Below are 18,211 nucleotides of genomic sequence, written 5' to 3' on the forward strand. Positions count from 1 at the left end.
AAAGTCAGCGGCAGAGAGTGCATAGCAAGCACATGCTGCTTGGGCAGTCGAGGATATCCATTGCACGCGACAAGGGGATAGGTAGGTCGCGTGCAGATAGTTCACCTGTACCATACGCAGGTGTGTGGCTATTGCCAACTCCCTCAGCGCCATGCATGCCTCCCTCAAGTCATCATCATCTAGTCATCCACCCAGCCCTTACACTTCGGTCGCAGGGATGCAAATCTGTCTGGGGCATGGATAATCAGGAAGCGGTAAATTTGAAAGCTCGCCCCTTTCTCCAGGCGCCTTGAGTGGGCTATATTCAGGGAGCTTAGTGTCTGGGGCAATATGGGATTTGAGGGTGTGTCTCAGTTGAAGGAAATGGAAGAATTGAGTGTTAGCTAAGGCATATTGATCCTTTAAGTTCAGAAAGGACATTAGGTTACCACCCTTACATATAATTCCTCTGCGGTCCCACTGGTGAAAGCCCCCTAACTTCGAGAGCTGTTCAAGCTGTGCCCTGCCATTGGGGGGTCAGTTCAGTCAACAAACAGTCCCATCGCACAAAGCTCTGCGCTGCTCTCCAACAGTACCGCCACTCTGGTATATAAGGGCATCTTCGAGATTGGGTACCCATTGTGCCGTTGGCCAAGGAGACCCTCAAACCCCATCAAGTGAAGTTCCAAGCTGTAATCAGGGTCATCCCAGCCTCCAGTAAACCAGTCATTGACAGCCACCAATTGTGCTGCCAGATACCAGATAGTACACATAGACATTTGACGCCCCCAGGTCCTCGTCAAAGGATGAGCTCTGTGCCGAGTTGAATGCCACTCTGTGGAGTTTCCCATCCCAAATGAAGGTGGTGAGTTTGGAAGTCAGAGAACGGAACCACCCCCATGATATGGGAAATTGGCAAAGACATACAGATACCGGGGGAGGCACATCATCTTGAAGAGTGCGCTGTAACCCATGGGATTGAGTGAGAGGCTGCTCAAGTGGTGCAGGTATCTATCAAGGGCCGAGGTCAGGTTTTGATAGTTGGCTGGCATTAATATTTTAAATCTGCTTCAAGTTAGGTTTGTAATCTTTGCATGCCTCTGAGTAGATGCTATACGGGCACTTTTCTGGCCAACCTATATAGGTGATCTAGTAAACATAAATAATCTTGTAGTACAATAACTGGGACTGTTTCTGCTTCTTTGTTATATCATCACCTTAAGAATTTCTGTATGTAGGTCCGAGTATTCACCTTTATAATAGTTTCTCGCTTACCATCAGTCGGATACTACTGCCAAACAGGAGTTTGGAATGCCAAATTCACTTGATATACCTATATAGCAAAGGGGGAAGATCAGCTTAACCTGAAAGGAAAAGGATGGGGAGTTAACTACTGGGACCCTGGTATGATAAAGGGGATTTATATGATAGGAGGATGTTGTATTCAGGGGTACTCAAACCTTTGAAGATATAGTGCAAAATAGCGATGTCCAGCCCGTGTTTTATTGTAGGATAGAAAACCAGGCGTGGTTAGTATATGGGTAACAGGATCCTGCAATAGGTAACATTCTGCACTTATTGTGCAACTTAGGGGAAGGCAGGAATGTTGTGGCACTGCTATTTAGGGCTATGTGGGGGGATGCCAATAAAGTTGACTTTGAAAACCTCAGAGATAAGTGATCCACTAACATGGCAAGAGAACAAGAAACAAAAATGTGGACAACGTTATATGCAAATATTTTCTGGCAATGCCAGGTTCACATAATCCAGTTTAACATTCTTAAGAAGACATACCTCACACCCAGGAGAGTGGGCAGAATATACCCTATAGCTAGCAGCCTGTGCCGCAGATGCAGCATTTTGGTGTAGAATTTTTTTCATATGATCTGATCTTGTTGCAGTCTAAATGAATACTGGATCACAATCGTAAGGTTAGTTACTGAAGCTATGGGTGGGCTGGTTCTGCCCTTACCAGAGATTTTAAATCAGACTTCTGCCTGAATCTAAGAAAACAAAAGTGAGCCTCAGATTCATTCAACTAGCATTGATCATAGCTAGGAGACAATTCACAGTGGGGTAGAAATCAAAATTGGCTTCCAACATAGCAAAATGGAAGGGTTGAGATGTTGCAACGGGTAAAATTGAATGGGCAACTTTTCCCACGCAGGAGCAAGAGGGGTAGAACAGGAGCAAGAGGGGGAGAACAAGAGCAACTGTCAGTCATATCTGGGAGGAGTTACTGTGGTCCTTTGAGGGCAAGAAGGAGGGATGAGAGACCCCTGAGGAAGATCTAGATACAGATCTAGGAAGACCTAGGCAGATGGAGTGATCTAAGAGTTGAACAGATAATCGAGCAAGGTGGTCCAAATCAGCCAGGAGACATACGGACCTGCGCACACCTGCTGATATTCATACCCCACAATATCACCCAGATCGAGCAAAGTTTGCCCTCTTACCTGATGAATAAGAGGAACACAACCCCCTCGATTGAAAATAACATGATATTCCTGCTGCTAGTTTTGTAACTAACGCAGTAAAGCACTTTGAGTGCAAACCATTATTCAGGGCTGACCTCTGTACAGACAGTCCTCCATTTGTTCCTAGTCCATATGGAGTTCCTCTAATAGCTCCTTGTATTTTCAACAATATTTCTATACTTTCCTCTTAAAGATCAGCAGGCCTACGTCTATACAGCTCGGATGGCAGAAACACACCCTCTGCCAGGTCAAATCTAAAATGTGCTGCTGGAACTGGGGCCTTCCCATTCACCCCACCCCACCAATTTGCCTCCTAGCCTCATAGTGAGAGTCATTTCAGTAACAAAAGGAAAAAAAACACAACAGGATCATCAGGATCTGTCAGCATCTTTTCCGCAGGGCAGCAGGGGAAGGCTTTGCCATAAAGAAAACCGTGTCTCTATATTCTATGAGCTAGGATAACAGATAGGTGTGTGTTCAACTCCAGATTCCCTCGGTAACCTTAAATCTCGGAGCTAGAAAGAAAGCTGGAATTTACTTACAACGCTGAGTGATACAAATATGTTCATAATTCTGCACATGATCACACTACAAAACTGTTAATGATCGCAGTAGTAATAAAGTAGCCCTCGTGTACACTGCAGCCTAGCGAGGCCCAGCCAGCCGGTTATGCCCACATACCTTTTCATCCCGGAAATTGAGGAACTGCTGGAAAGCCTCACTTTCTGAAACGACAGGGTGTCGACACATCCTCGTCATCCACCCCTGAAGCCTTTCCATGCGCATTTTAATGAACTCCTCCTCGAAGCGACCTGCCATACATTAAAAAACCAAAACTGTATTGTCACTCTAAGAATCATTTAAATACGTCACATTTTCTGCAATGTGTTGTTCAGACTATTTGAATAAAGTTGCCTAATTTTCCTAAATCAGCACCACACTTATCAATGCGGATACGTCTTTTTTTTTAAATGTTATACACGATTTGATAGTGCAATTCAATCTAACTTCCGCAAAGCAGGTGTTTGATCGCACTGTCAGCACATTCAGCGAATCAAATAATTGTGGCTTGCTTGTATATATCATAACTGGCCACACGCTGGGGATCTTACTGATTTTACCAGTGAGCTTTGACCCTGAACATCTCATTCATTCAAAATACTTTAATTGGTTTCAATAAAACCATAAAAGTATGACCCATACAGTAAAATAAATCCGAAACATACTAACAATAAAACATAAGGAAATATATAAAAAGACAATTAATCCTAAACATTAAACATCAACCATTTACTTTTCTGGGCTTCACACTGGATCATGGCACAGCTCGACAGTACAGTACCAGTAATTGTGGTAGCAACCAGTTCAAAATTAAAACAAAAGTGGTAATGTATATGTTAATCTATAACTAGGGCTCTCGGTTTTATGGTATTTATTTTTTGACATTTCTGTCTCGATTTATCCATATTTATTTTTTGGGAAATTTTATCTGTATATATCTTTGGGGAGGGGGGGGGGGTGTTTGTGGAAAAATTAAGCTGAAATTAGTATATTTCCATGTGTATTTAACCTGTAAATATGCACTTATGCTTGCATGTCTACTAGGTTTCAATGCTGTAAACACCCGAAGACAAATCAATGCACTTATAAGAAAATACGCACATTTCAGAATTAACCTTGCGCATATCTACTGCTGTTAAAACCTCTTTACTAAAAGTCCTTTCTTTTTAAGCCTCCTTACATATCAATCCGCACAGCTATTGACCTGGCAGTCAGCATTTACAATTACTCATAAAGCAACCTAATTTCCGTTTTTATCCACATTTAAAAATAAATACAGACAAGAAAATAAAATGTTTTCTGTCAGTATTTATCTGAAAAAAACTGTTAAATCGGAAAACAGGGAGTTTATTTATAACTCAGGTTCTCAAGCCTAAGAAATATGTAATATCAATTATATATATGTATGCACGTGCGTGCAGCATGTATCACCTGCAGTTAGCAAAAATACATGATTTAAATATACATAATAAAAAGGTGTAATACCTATCCCCCATAAAAAATAATCCTAATCCTCTTAACCTAGACATAAAGTTGGCTAGGGTGTAACATATAGCCCCTGAATGTAATTGCTTAAGGCATACCAATGCTGGTCTGCATTACACAAAATTGAAATGTTTAATTATAGGAATAATCAACTCTCTTCCAAGTATCGTATAAAAGCTACAGAAGAAACACATGTAAAGTGTTTTGTTCCAAATAATTATTACGGGGCAATGCAGAAGATACCAACCCGTTCCATTACCACCAATGAAGGCAAATAAACGGTATAAAATGTTCAGACGAAACCTTGATAAAGAAAACCTGAAATCTGAATTAGACATCATTTTAATATAGAGTTAGATACCTTGCTGGATGAGTAAAAAAAGAGTATGGGCAGACACACTGGCGTTTTTAAAATAATCGTTGTACCTCTCCCTCCTAACCAGATCGAGGAAGTTCATTTTCAGTTTCCTTTTACTCATACCAGCGACAGTCAGGTTCTAAGAAAAAAAAATGACTCTTGCCCCACCTTACCAAACATTTTCCTAATATAAATTAACCAGGCAATCCTGGATAATTGTTCCATTTAAAGAAGCTGCAGCTTACTCCATACTGCTCGCTACATGAGCAAAGGTGCATGATGGATCCTATCCTTAATAAAAGGGATGCCTAGCTCTTCATGGCAAATGAAATCTTCCAGCTGGGGGGTGGGCGGACTGCCAGCACCCGCTTTGAGCATTTATTTTCTACTTGCTGAAAAATCTTCAAATAACACCACCCCCATACTCCTGCACCATAGGATGTTCCCATCACACAATTTAAGTTGTACATGGAGGGTATCACGTTCAACGATTTCAATGTTTCTTTCAAATAACCTAATCCTTGCCTCAAGCAGTGATTTCCAATTTTTATGACAATTAAATGGTTGGCCCAGATAAGAATGGGCTTCAGTAGTAACCCTCTTTTTTCCTTTACGGAAACGTGAACTGGTCATCTTATTGGCATCTCCTGCGACCATTCTAAACAACTTCTTTGATTCACACTCAACCCCAAGTCCTCCATAAACAGCACAAAGTGATCAAGCAGTGACTGAAGGTTTTTGCCTGTACACGCCCTCAAGACTGCTTCATCCGTATATAACACAATCAGCAGAAGTCAAGACCCAGTTTGCGGCAAATAACATGCTTTATCAACCAGGTATTCCCCAATATAATTAATATATAAAGAGAATAAGAACGGAGCTAAGGTACAGCCTGGCCTCACCCCTTTTTCCACATTAAATACCTTGGTGCATTCCCCCTTACTTCCATTTCTTACACATGCCATGTTCCCCATGTTCAGTCGCCTTAAAAAGAGTATAATAGCCATCTTAACACCCACGTTCATCAGAAGTCCCATAAATTGCTGCGGTTGACACTATCCAAAGTACAAGGGTGAATATAATTTTTTTTTTAAATCAATTTCTACATTCTAATAAATTGTATTTAACTGTGGTAGTTAGTAACCATGAATTCTCCAACAGGTCTAGGTACATTTCACCTTCAGCTCTATTAAATTTCTCACCACTGATTCACACATGTTCTTGAACCACCCAACTACTATTTACAAAAAAAATTCGCCTTCTATACCCAAGGGAGACAGCTGCGCTCTTCTGCTCAGTTGTTGATGCAGACTCCGAAGTTTAAGCGGCAGTGTCTGGTTGGAAACTCTTTTCTGCGCAGAGCAGGCTTGGCTTGGAATATGCTGCCCTTGGCCCTGCGGAGCATTCAAGATCCATTGCTGTTTAAAAAGAAACTAAAAACGTTGCTCTTTTAATTTGGATTAGTGTGCCACTCTTTCTTTTCGGAAGTTAGCGCCGGGATACTCTCGAGTAGCTGCGCGCTCTATAAATTAAATATAACAAAACATAACATACTAGTGGCAAGTAAGAGGGGAAATGTGGGTCTCTTTGAGGGTGCGGTCGCCTCTTTGAGCCTTCTTGAGAACCCTACATGGACCTATTGGTCAACAGGGTTAGGTGGCACCTAACACCAGGCAGACCCCCTTGACAAGCAACTGACCCTGCCATCTTGAAATGAGTGCATAGGAAAGGCAGCTTAGGCAGAAGCCATCTGCCACTTCTTCACAAATGATTAGTTGTGCATGGCATTCGACTACAGCCATACTGCACCCTCCCACATGATTTGTTTGGGCATACAAAAGAAGGGTTGGGCCAGATATGATGTATTCTGATGTGTGAACAAACAATGAAATTTCCATATTACAAAAAACAGTGTAGCTTCAAGTACTTAATCAGTCTATCAAACTAGACACTAACTGGCCTGTGAAAACTGATAATATGGCAAGCAGCATATTTTTTAAGAAATCAACTTTGATTTAAACGTTTAGATCTTGCTGCCAGACACTGACTGAAAATTCACCTGTAACTTGCTTATCTGGAAGGCAGGGTATTGGAATGGCTGCTCCAAACTTAGCCAGTAGACGCTCGTATAACCAGTCAAAATGCTTATACCTGTGGTTTACTGTTCGGTTAGTGCTCTGTAAAATGAAAAGAAAAAAGACTGCATGAATATCTTGGAAATTTCGAAGCTACAAATACAAAAGTCATGGAATCGATCAACTCCTATCACTTTAGAAGGTGTTTGTGCACCCAACGTCGACATTGTGTTAGTATTCAAATTGCATTTTCACCGATTGTCATGAAACTATTATCAAAAGGACTGCAAACCAAGACCAGGCTTTTTAACACTAACTTAAAATCCGTCCTTCTGTATGGAGCAGAAACGTGGTGAACAACAGTCACCATCACCAACAAAGTCCAGACCTTCATCAACACCTGTCTGAGGAAAATCATCCAAATCCGCTGGACAAAGACCATCAACAATTACCTACGAGAGCTGACTTTCCAACTCTCTTGTTCATGAAAAAATCATGAAGAGAAGTTGGGCCTGGATAGGTTGCACCCTCCACAAGCCTGCATCATATATCACCAGCAAAGTCCTGACCTGGAACCCTCAAGCGAAAAGGAAAAGAGGAAGGCCAAGAAACACTTGGCGCCGAGGCCTCGAGCCCGACCTCAAGGAGATGGGTTATACTTGGAGTCAGATTGAAAGAAAAGCCCAGGACAGAGATGGCTGGAGAGTCCTGATTGACGGCTTGTACCCCTCTATACTTCATTGTTGCATGCCTTTCATTTAAATACAATAAACATTATTTATTTGAATTATAAAAACTTAATTTCCCATGAGACATTGGGAAAGAAACAAAAAACAATTTATCCAATCTGAGGTCAGCACATCACTGAAGACGCTCTATCTCCTTCTCTCTGCGCTGCTCCAGCAGCCTCAGTTAAGTGCTTTCAATTCTTGCTTTTATGCTCTTTTGCGCAATTATTGTGCGTTTGCCTGCACTCTAATCCATGTTAATATTGTGCAGCTCACTGTACTTGGTTTAATTAAACGTTTTTCTTTCCTCAGTGCGGCTGCATGAATGTTCTTGCTCCTACGCAGCCCCTCATTTTATCTTAGGCTCTGTTTGAGAGGTACGGTCAGCTGGCTGCTAGAGGGCCAACACATAATTAACATTGCACTCAGCGGGAGGAGCCATGCGTCCACACAAGATGGCCGCGTAGGTCAGTAGCTCCGAGCGACCCGAGCCTCGCTCCGAATATCCTGTTCTTCTCCTGTAGCGCCGCGGACGGATTTCTCCAGCGGAAGGGTAGTGGCGCCAATTGATGCAACTCCGGGCTCGTGGCGTTGTGGAGAGCCGCAGTTGTGAGCCCGAGAAGTTGGGGCCTCTGCCTTCTGTAGAGCCGGGGACTATGGTGATCGCGGCGGCCGGCTTGAAGTGCGACAACACCGGGTGCGTGGACCGGAAGTCGCCGGCCGCACCCCAGACCTGATTGAGAGTGCTGGTGAGCTGCCGCACCTGTTGGGAAACTCCTGAATACTACAAGCCAGTGGAGCGTGAGAGGACGACTCGGCCGCGCCTTCCCGGCCGGGTCGGACGTCGACATCTAGGCGGGGGGGCCTGCGAGGGTGCATCCGTTGGGCGCAGACGTCGGAGTCGCTGATATCGAGGCCCGCGGGGCGCCCGTGCTGTGTGACTGACGGCCCCCCCTTTGAGTCAGAGCCTGCCAAATGCTGACCGGACAGCAGTGGGGGCAATAGGGGGTTGCCGCGAAAGTGCCCGTTCTCCTGGGCAGAGAAACGCCGACATTTGAGACTTTGGCTCCTGGCAGGCGCGGGCAGTTCCCGCACAGCTGTACCTTAAGCCCATAAATCCGACGCCTGTGTTGTCCCGTGACGCTAGGCTAGAGGGGCCCGCCCCCCTGTTTTCTGTGGCACCCTTGGGCCGTGTGGCGTGTTAACCCTTTCTGAGCGCAGGATACGGCCCACCTGTATTCATCGGCTCGTGGAGCTCCTCACCTGTGAATTTACCGTCTCTGTGCACCGCGGATCAGTTGACGACATACCAGCTGGAAGGTATCTGTTGGTGTGCAAATTCCCACAAGAGCCTGGTCTCTATCCCATCGGTGCCGGATTTCCTGAGACATCCTGTGGAGTTGGCTATCGGTGTCTGGTGGTCAGTCGGCGTATACTATCCCTGAGGAGATGCCCCTGCGGTGACAGTCTGGAACAGATGTAATTGGCTGGTGGATGTGGGTTCCCTCGGGGGGGGGGCGCCTCCGGGTGCCGCTGGTTAGTTGATGAGCTGCGCCCCGTGTAGTCATCTGTCCGCATACCTCCTTGCTGGACAACAGTGCCCGTGGGCGACGGAGGGCGGGACCGACGCCTAGCGAATCGCCTGGTGGATCGGCGGCGCTTACCTATTTGTTCTGGTGAGCACTACGGGAGACAGGGGCGGACTCACGTGCTACAAGACTGCCAGATTTCGTTCTGGTGTGGTGCCAAACCCACACTCCACTATACTACTGCTGCAGCTGCAGTGGCTATGAGTTCGCGCCTCCCAAATACAGGTCCAGAATGGCGGCACGGCCTGAGGGCGAGAGACAGATCCCTAGATCGACTAAAGGATCCTCCCGGGCCGTGCAATCCAATAAGCTGGATCGCTATACGCTACCCAAAGGTTCAACCTCTGGATCGGGACGAATACTGGAGGGGGGCAAGGAGTCCGTGGACTACTTCGGAACCTACCCTGCACGATGTAATGGCCGCTATCGATGGCCTCAAGTCTTCCCTGGGGCAGCAGATAGAGTCGATGGACCACAACTTAGACACTGTGACTATTGAGGTCAACCCGATTCGTGCCGATCTCACCAAAACCAGTGAGAAGGTTAAATCATTGGATATCAAAACTACAAGCTTGATAGACGATGTCTCGCAGCTGCAGCGGGATGTCCGAAATCTTAAGGCTTCAGACGACCTGACTCGTCGCAAACTGGATGAATACGAAGGACGAGCCCGAAGGAACAATATACGCATATTTGGAGTTCCGGAGAAGGCTGAAGGTCTGGCTCCGACCTCTTTGTGGAGGATATTATCCTCAAACATCTGAAACCGAAGGGGTTGGGGAATTTCTTCACTATAGAAGGTGCACATGGAATTCCGGGAGGAAGACCAAAGCCGGGGGCTCCACCGCGTCCGATGATCGCAAGGGTGCTCAACTTCAGAGACAGAGACGCTATCCTGTAGGCCTCCAGATCTGGAGGGCCCGAACGATATGAGAACTCCACCCTTAACTTTTTCCCAGACTTAACTGAGGCGATCCAGAGGCAGCGGCAGAGCTTTCTTGGAGTCAAGAGGCGGCTCAGGGATAAGGGTTTGAAATACGCTATGCTGTTTCCTGACAAGCTGCGGGTTGAGGCCAAGGAGAAAATTTGGTTCTTCGAAGATCCAGCAGTTGCATCTGACTGGCTGGAGAGTCTTTTCCCTCGGGGGGGGGGATCCCCGGGGGGGGATGCGGAGAGGACAGCCACGGTGTACAGGAACAAGAGGGATAAGTATTGAACCGTATGGTCAATGCGGGCGGATGGGTGCTAAGCTATTTGCGAGACATATCTATGAGACTACCCCTTAAAGTTGTGTGCCGCTGAAGGCGTGAGATATGACTACGGTGGGCGAGGGCGTGGATGCGGGGTTCTGACATCCTCCTCTAATCTATATTTAGATAGTTGGTTAGTTAGATTATGGGGCGACAGGCACACTGCGAATTGGGGGTTGGCGGATGCCAAGAGCAGGGGTGCAGGGTGGGGGGCGATGGGTTGGGACTGTTTTTGTGTGGTTGTGATTTCCTTCTGTTTTTCTTTTTTTGCTTTCTTTTTGCGTCAGGTGATAACGATGTCGTGAGATGCTTACTATTTGGGTCGAATGGCGCAGGGTAGTCGAGGATCGGGGATGAGAGTGCTGAGCTGGAATGTGAATGGCTTGGGTGATAAGATCAAGAGAGGGATGGTCAGCCAACTTATCAGGAGACATTCCCCAGAAATAGTATTGCTGCAGGAGACACATCTGGTTGGTAACAAGTGTATGGCCCTCCATAAAGGGGGATATAAGTTGGTGGCACACGCTGGGTTCACTTCCGGGACCAGGGGGGTAGGGATCTTGGTCAAAAACTCCTTTCCTCTGTCGGTGCAGGCCACATGGTTGGATCAGAGGGGCAGATATGCGGGAGTCTCTGGGCTTGTGGAGGGTAGGATTGTCACCTTTTTGTCGATATATGTACCTCCAGGCCTCTAGGCAGCCACCTTTCGAGATCTGGGTTCGGTTTTTCTTGCTTTACCCCTGGGTAGCCTAGTTTTGGGGGGTGATTTTAATGCTGTGCTTGACGGAGAGTTGGATCGCAGCCCACCGCGTGTGCTTAGGCAATCGCAAAGATGGCTCTCAGAATTTCTTGAAACGTTAGGTCTGGCCGATAGCTGGCGAGTACGTAACCTAACGCAGACGCATTTCACACACGTATCGGCTGCACATGGTAGCTTGTCGCGATTGGACTATATCCTGTTACCAGCGTCTGTGGCGCCTATGATCCAGGAGGTGAAATACCTCGGCAGAGGGATCTCTGACCATTCCCCACTGTGGATTCAGCTACTATTTGATAGACCCGGGGTGTGTAGGGTGGCTCCAATTAGTGCTTGGCAGTGAAAAGACCCGGCTATTAAAAAAGAGGTGCTTCTAACGTCTGACCGCTACTTCCTGGAAAATGTGGGGTCAGTTGACTCAGCGCAGTCCCTCTGGGAAGCGTACAAAACGGTCGCACGAGGCAAAGTCCTGTCCTTAGTTGCAGGGAAGAAGAAGAAGAGTCATGCAGAGGTGGCTCGAAAGGAAGCGGAGGTCATACTTTTGGAGGAGAAAGTGGCTGTGTCTCACACGGCTGTGGAGCTCCACAGACTGAGACTTCTGCAAGAGGAATATAAAGGCCTTGTGCGTGATAGAGCGATTGTGCATATCAGTGCCGTGCAGAGTCGCATATACCAGCATGGCGATAAAGCAGGTAAATTGATCGCATGGCTGGAACATGGTGAGAGGGCCTCTGTAGGCTAGTGCCGGAATTAGAGGGAGAGGAGTCACGTAAAATTACAGATCCATAGGCGGTGGCAGACAAATTTTCAGTGTACTATAAAAAGGTTTATACTGCAGATGGAGAACAGCGATATGATTAGAGAGATTGTTATGCCGAGTCTGTCGGAGGAAGATAGAAATTATATGGACTCACCTATCTCCAATGATGAAGTGGCGCAGGCTATAATGCAAATAAAATCAGGTAAAGCGACGGGCCCTAACGGGATACCGATTGAGTTGTATAAACTACACGCCAACCTACTTGCCCCACATGTTCGTGCCATGTTCTTGGAGAGTAGGAAGAAGGGCAGGCTTCCATACGACCAACAAGTGGCCAATATAGTGGTCATACACAAAGTGGGCAAACCCAGGACACAATAATCTTCCTACAGACCTATCTCGCTCCTTAATGCGGAACCCAAAATATTAGTGAAATTGCTCGCCACTCAGCTGGTCAAGGTGATTACGTCTTTGATTCACCCGGATCAATCTGGCTTTATGCCGCATCATAATACGGCGCTGAATCTGCGGCGATTACATGGTATCCTTGGGTGTTCTTCTCAGAAAAACAAACCAACAATGTTGGTGTCTCTTGATGCCACCATGGCATTTGACCGGGTAGAATGACAGTACCTGTTTGCGGTGTTGGCAAAGCTGGGCTTTGGACATGAGTTTATCGGTTGGGTACGACTGTTGTACGCGGAACCCCTGACTAGGGTTGTAGTCAATAATTGTAGGTCTAGTGATTTTTCTCTGGAGCGGGGAACAAGACAGGAATGCCCGTTGTCCCCATTACTTTTTGCGCTTGCAATGGAACCTTTGGCTGCCTGGGTCCGATGGGACAGAACGATTGGGGCCTACGGTGGTCGCCTGTCTGGGAGGATAATATCTCACTCTATGCAGACGACGTTTTACTTTATCTTACTAATCCCAAAAGAGTCCTTACGTAACTTATTGGACGTATTGGATATTTTTGGTAGGTATTCGGGACTGGCCATAAATTGGACAAAGTCAGTGCTCTTTGTCCTGGTGGGTGACCCACCGGTGGTCCCGTGTTCATGTCCAATCCAGATTGAGACGATAGGGTTCAAGTATTTAGGTATATTTGTCACCCTCGATCCGCAGCTGCGGTTCGCCAATAATCTTGCTCTCCCATTGGATAGATGCAGGAAAGATGTGGAGCGCTGGAGGGCTCTTCCGCTGTCTATGCTCGGAAGAGCCGCTCTTTTCAAAATGATGGCCTTACCCCGGTTCTTATATGCCTTGCAGAATTCGATGGACCCTGTACCGACCTCTTATTTTAGGGGGATAGAGGTTCTTCAGAGACAGCTCCTATGGGACGGCAAACACCGAATTGCATATGTCAAGTTGACTCTCCCATGGTATGATGGCAGGATCGGTCTTCCTGACTTAAGGAAGTACTACAGGGCTTCTCAATTGGCTGCTGTGAATCACATTTTTACGGACCCCCCGGAGACCCGGGATATGCTATGGACCGAGGTCAGGCACCAGGAGAGATGATAGATAGGGCTCTATACGCCAAGCCGGGGAAGTTCGCATTAACAGACCCGACCGCACATGCGGTGCAGGTGTGGAATGTGGCTAACAGGTGTTTGGGGTGGGAAGGTAGGCTCACATTGGCCACTCCCCTGTTGAACTCAGAGAAATTGGGTAGCCTGTGGAAAACTAAGGGGTTTGACAAGTGGGACACAATTGGAATTACTCATGTAAAGTAAGTTTGGGAGAAAGACGCGGTGCATACATTCGAATCTCTTCAAAAAATATATAGTTTGCACAAGAATGAATATTTCCGATATTTGCAGGTGCGACACGCCCTTGCCGCACATGTTCCTAAGGACTCGTTACTCTCTGAGTCGTCGCCCCTTGAAGATCGGGTGCTTGACGGATATATTCCAGAAAAGATTATCTCTCTGATATATAGGAAGCTGATCAACAACATGGAGAACCCACTGGGGCGAATCAGAGCCCAGAGGAATATGGATGGGTTGGAATTGGATGATGAAGACTGGGTGGAGGCAGTTTCCTCTCCTAAGGTTGTGGCGATTCAGATGAGGCTCCGGCTAGTGCAACTGAAAATACTGCACAGGTCATATATCACCGGGCCTCGACTGATACGAATGGGACAAGGAGGGAGTGGTGAGTGTAAGAGAGAGTGTGGCGAATCCGGCACCCTAATTCACATTCTATGGCATTGTGTGGCGGTACAGACTTTCTGGACAAAGATTCATGAGGTATTATGAGATGTCCTGGGGGCGGAGTTAATACCGGAAGCCCGAAGGTGTCTGTTGAATGTGTGGGAGCCTACGGATCTGAATGTGTACCAGAAGCAGTGGGTCACCCTGGCTTACATGGTGGCCAAGCGAAACATCGCCCAGCTTTGGGTTGCTAGTCAGCCGCCCCGAGTCACTAAGTAGGCGGAGGACCTTGACTGGTGCATGTTCAGGGAGAAGTCAGTGTTTGTAGCCAGAGGATGCCCGAAGAAGTGGGGGAAAGTGTGGGGAGCGTGGAATACTCACCGAGGAGAGATTTGTGAACCATCGCTGCCAAGTCTGGGAGTGGAAGCACAGGACTCCCCATGATCCTAGCATCGTATATTATTGCTTGAGATTCTGTACCCAGCCACAATGACCTCTGTGTTGAAGACTGTATGAGATCACCTGATAGTTTTCCTATTTGTTTTTCTTTTTGTTTTGTCCTTGTTTCATTCAATAAAAAGATTTTTTTTTTTAAAACATTGCACTCAGCGCATTCTACGCCCCGTGCGGCCACTGCATCAGTTTCACTAGTTTGTTTCAAACACAGTGAAGCATGACTGGCCACTTTGGCATCCGGGGATGTTTTACATGCTTTTTTCACCCTCATTTGTTTGAAAATTGGTAATAAGTTCATTTGAGCCACAGAGCCTCCGCCTGGAGACAGAACACCCTTGTGGGAAAGGCTAATTGATTGTTGAGACATGTCCCAGGCAGACATAATTATGTAATTAATTCCCAGTAGATTATTAAGGAGTGTCTTGTCCCAAAGGCCCTTTCAAAGACTATTTTACAGTTGCTTCAGCTAATTTCACATGCGTGCCCAGCTAATATCACTCTCTATTTCAAGGGTTAATACATAATCCTTTTTAAAGCATGCATGATTCTGAGGAGTATATGGAGGAAGAGGAAATTACCTACCTCCCAAAAGAGGATCACTTCAGTCAAGTTATTGCTGCACCCACCGTTAAAGCTGTGTCTCCGCCTTGGACAAGAAAATTCTCCACATGGAAGCTCAGTGCCAACAACCCCTAGCACAGAGGGAAGACTCATCTGGGCACCAGGCCCCCTACCTCCAGGGCAAACCTTGGCACCAATGGCATACACTAAGCACAACACGAGATGGCACTGGGTTCCATCTCGTCGCCTTTGCCCGCCTCTAGAAGCCTTTATGGAATCCCAACCTCCCTCCCTGCTGACTCACAGATAACTCGGACTCCTGGCACCTCCTAAGGTTCCTCTTTTCCCCTTTCCCTGAGCCCTTGGACGTCGATAAATCCTCTAGCATATCGGATGGGGAGGGTGAATGTAATAGGCCCTGGCACCCTTTTGGTGATGCTACTCCGGATACTCCTTCCCATGCCCCCGGGTCTGATATGTTGGATCCTGACGATCTGATGCACCTGTGTTCTCCAGAATAGTCCTCAACATCAAAAGTGGCTCCTTATGTAGTGGCCTGATTGCGGAAGCCACTCTATAAGGAGTAAAGTAGCTGCCTTAGGGTAGAGTGTCCTCAACATTCCCTGGAAGACAAGGTCGCCCTCCACCAAAGATTGACACCAATATGGCTACTCTTGTAGCAAAATTTGTGAGGGAGCTCAAAAAAAGTATAGACCGTGTCTGGTACTCAAGCCAGGATATGTTATCAGATGTGGCAGGTCCCCTGTCCAAGATCCTGGATATAGCTGAAGATGCCAAAGAGTCTGGTACCCTCATTTTCCCAGAGCCATTGTCTGGTTGAGCACAGAGGGCTATGATATTCCTAGGTAATGTAAACTGCACGATCTCTATAGAGAGGCGCAGATCCCTTTTGAATATGATTGACCTGAAACTCAGTGAATTGGCAACTTCACAAGTGAGTCCTATTGCATAGGGGATTCTCTTTGGAGATCCCTTCCTCCGCAAATTGGGAAAATAAAATTCATTAACACATTTAACTCTCTTGACAAAGCTATAAAAAAGGATTTTTACACCTCATGTTTTTGCGAGTGCCGATTGTGGTCAGGGGTGCTCAACCGGCCACTCCTTTCATCAAGCCTCCACTAGGAGTGCTGACGTCCGAAGAGGACAGTGGCAGGACTCCAGCCGGTTCGGAAACATTTACACAACCAGAAGCTACCCCCATTGATAAGGGTAACAGGAGCTTCTAGGAGAAACGGCTCCTGTTATAATACCCAAGGTGAGTGTACAATCTTGGAAATGCGACACTTAAAGGTTTTCCAATACTTTTCAATTCCCTAGAGTGTGTTCCCTATCACTACTCAAAATGTCGTGGTGTATCGAAGTAAAAATGTCATAAAAACCATATTAACGTAAATCCCACCTAAGAATAGCAAAAAAAGTGTGAGAAAGGAGAGAGAGCACCTCACGGTAGTAACACCAAGGGGGTTACTGGTTGGTACTCGCCAGCATGCCGACTCATAGGTTGCTCTCTCTCCGTGTAGAAAAAGAAGAGTGTGTATTCTCTTTTGAAAGAATCTCAAACGCAGTGAAGTAAAGAAAGATAGTAAAGATTCAAATGTAAGCGAACTATCAGTGTCTAGTGCTTTTATAAGTGCCCATTGGACCCCTGTGAGGATATGAAAGTATAATTCTCACCATTAAAAACGGGTGAAGCTTACTGGCTTGACATAACTATTGATTGCTGTAAGCTTCCCTAATTAAAAATGGTTTTGATCAAACTATAATCAATTCTATAATGCCAACATGTTTCGTTGCTGAACCATCACGCAACTTCTTCAGGGCTGTTGGGGTTCCAATTATCAACTTCACGTGAGATTCACCTAGAAACCAATCGGTTGCAAAGTCTCCTCGTACCTGCAACCGTCTTCAGACTGGTACACGCATCCTCTGATCACGTGCCTGTGGGGTGACTGCCCAATGTCTAGCCCCCCCTGTCAAGTCCCACGCAATCTCGTATTGAGTCAGAAGCAAGCGGTTTGGGTTGGGGAGTTCGTTGCGGGGAATTCTCTACAGGAGGAAAATGGTCATCCACAGAGCGATCCCTTCACATAAACTGTCTGGAACTGATTGTGGGATCCTTTGCAGTGAAGTGCTGGACCAAAGACTAGGTGCAATGTTGTGTCCTCAAAATGGACAATGTAGCGGCAGTTCGCTACATCAATCACTTAGGAGGGATGAGATCGAACACACTACCAGACTTGCCTCAAACATTTTGGACGTACTGCCTAGCCAATCAGATCTCGGTCTCGACAGAATATCTTCCAGGGAAATTCAATCAGGTGGCGGACGGGCACTCCCGGCACTGGTAGGATGCTAGGCTATGGAAATTACACACACACACAGGTGTTTCAGGGAATTCAGTACAGGTGGAATCAGTACACAATGGATCTGTTTGCCACTCGGCTGGACCATCACTTTGATAGATACTGCGCTGGTGCCCAGATCTAAAAGGGGTGGAGACCAATGCTTTTCACCAGGATTGGATTTCGCCATGATAATGAGACTGTCTACCCAAATTCGGTGACAGCAAACGGATCTGGTGGTAATCACTCTGATTTGGAGATCTGAAGTTTGGTTTCCAATGGAACTTTCTTGAGATGTTTCCAATCCCACTAACACAATTTCCGGATCTCCTCCAGGATCCCCAAGGGAATCCTCATCACCTGGTCCTAGCATTTGGTTTCTCTCATGGCGTGGAGGATTACTGGATGTGTTGGAAAGTCCAACGTATTTCACCGGAGGCGGTCTCCTTGCTCGCCAAAGATTGGGAGATAGCATAAATTAAAGGTACCGTTAGGCCTCGTCCCGATGGTTGGGTTGGTGTCATCAACTGTATTTGGATCCCGTGGGGTCAGACGTTGTCCACTTTTTTAAATTCCTTGCCTCCACAGCTTCAAAGGGTTTTGTATATAGGTCTACTAATACCTTTCTATTGGCTATTTTGGTAGGCCATTCA

The 18,211-nt window shown here is 46.4% G+C and overlaps 1 protein-coding gene across 2 annotated transcripts in view; it reads right to left on the bottom strand.

Moving 5' to 3' along the window:
- The window catches only part of SNX9 (sorting nexin 9), an 884,063-nt gene that overhangs the window by 319,674 nt on the left and 546,178 nt on the right, over window positions 1-18,211 (bottom strand). For both annotated transcript variants that reach the window (XM_078648636.1, XM_078648635.1), the window contains 2 exons: window positions 6,920-7,037; window positions 3,138-3,268 (listed from right to left, as the gene is read on the bottom strand). In XM_078648636.1, the coding sequence (XP_078504762.1) occupies window positions 3,138-3,268; window positions 6,920-7,037 (249 nt within the window). The remainder of the gene's footprint in view (window positions 1-3,137; window positions 3,269-6,919; window positions 7,038-18,211) is intronic.

This window comes from Lissotriton helveticus, chromosome 6 (assembly GCF_964261635.1).
Source record: "Lissotriton helveticus chromosome 6, aLisHel1.1, whole genome shotgun sequence".
Classification (NCBI taxonomy): Eukaryota; Metazoa; Chordata; class Amphibia; order Caudata; family Salamandridae; genus Lissotriton; species Lissotriton helveticus.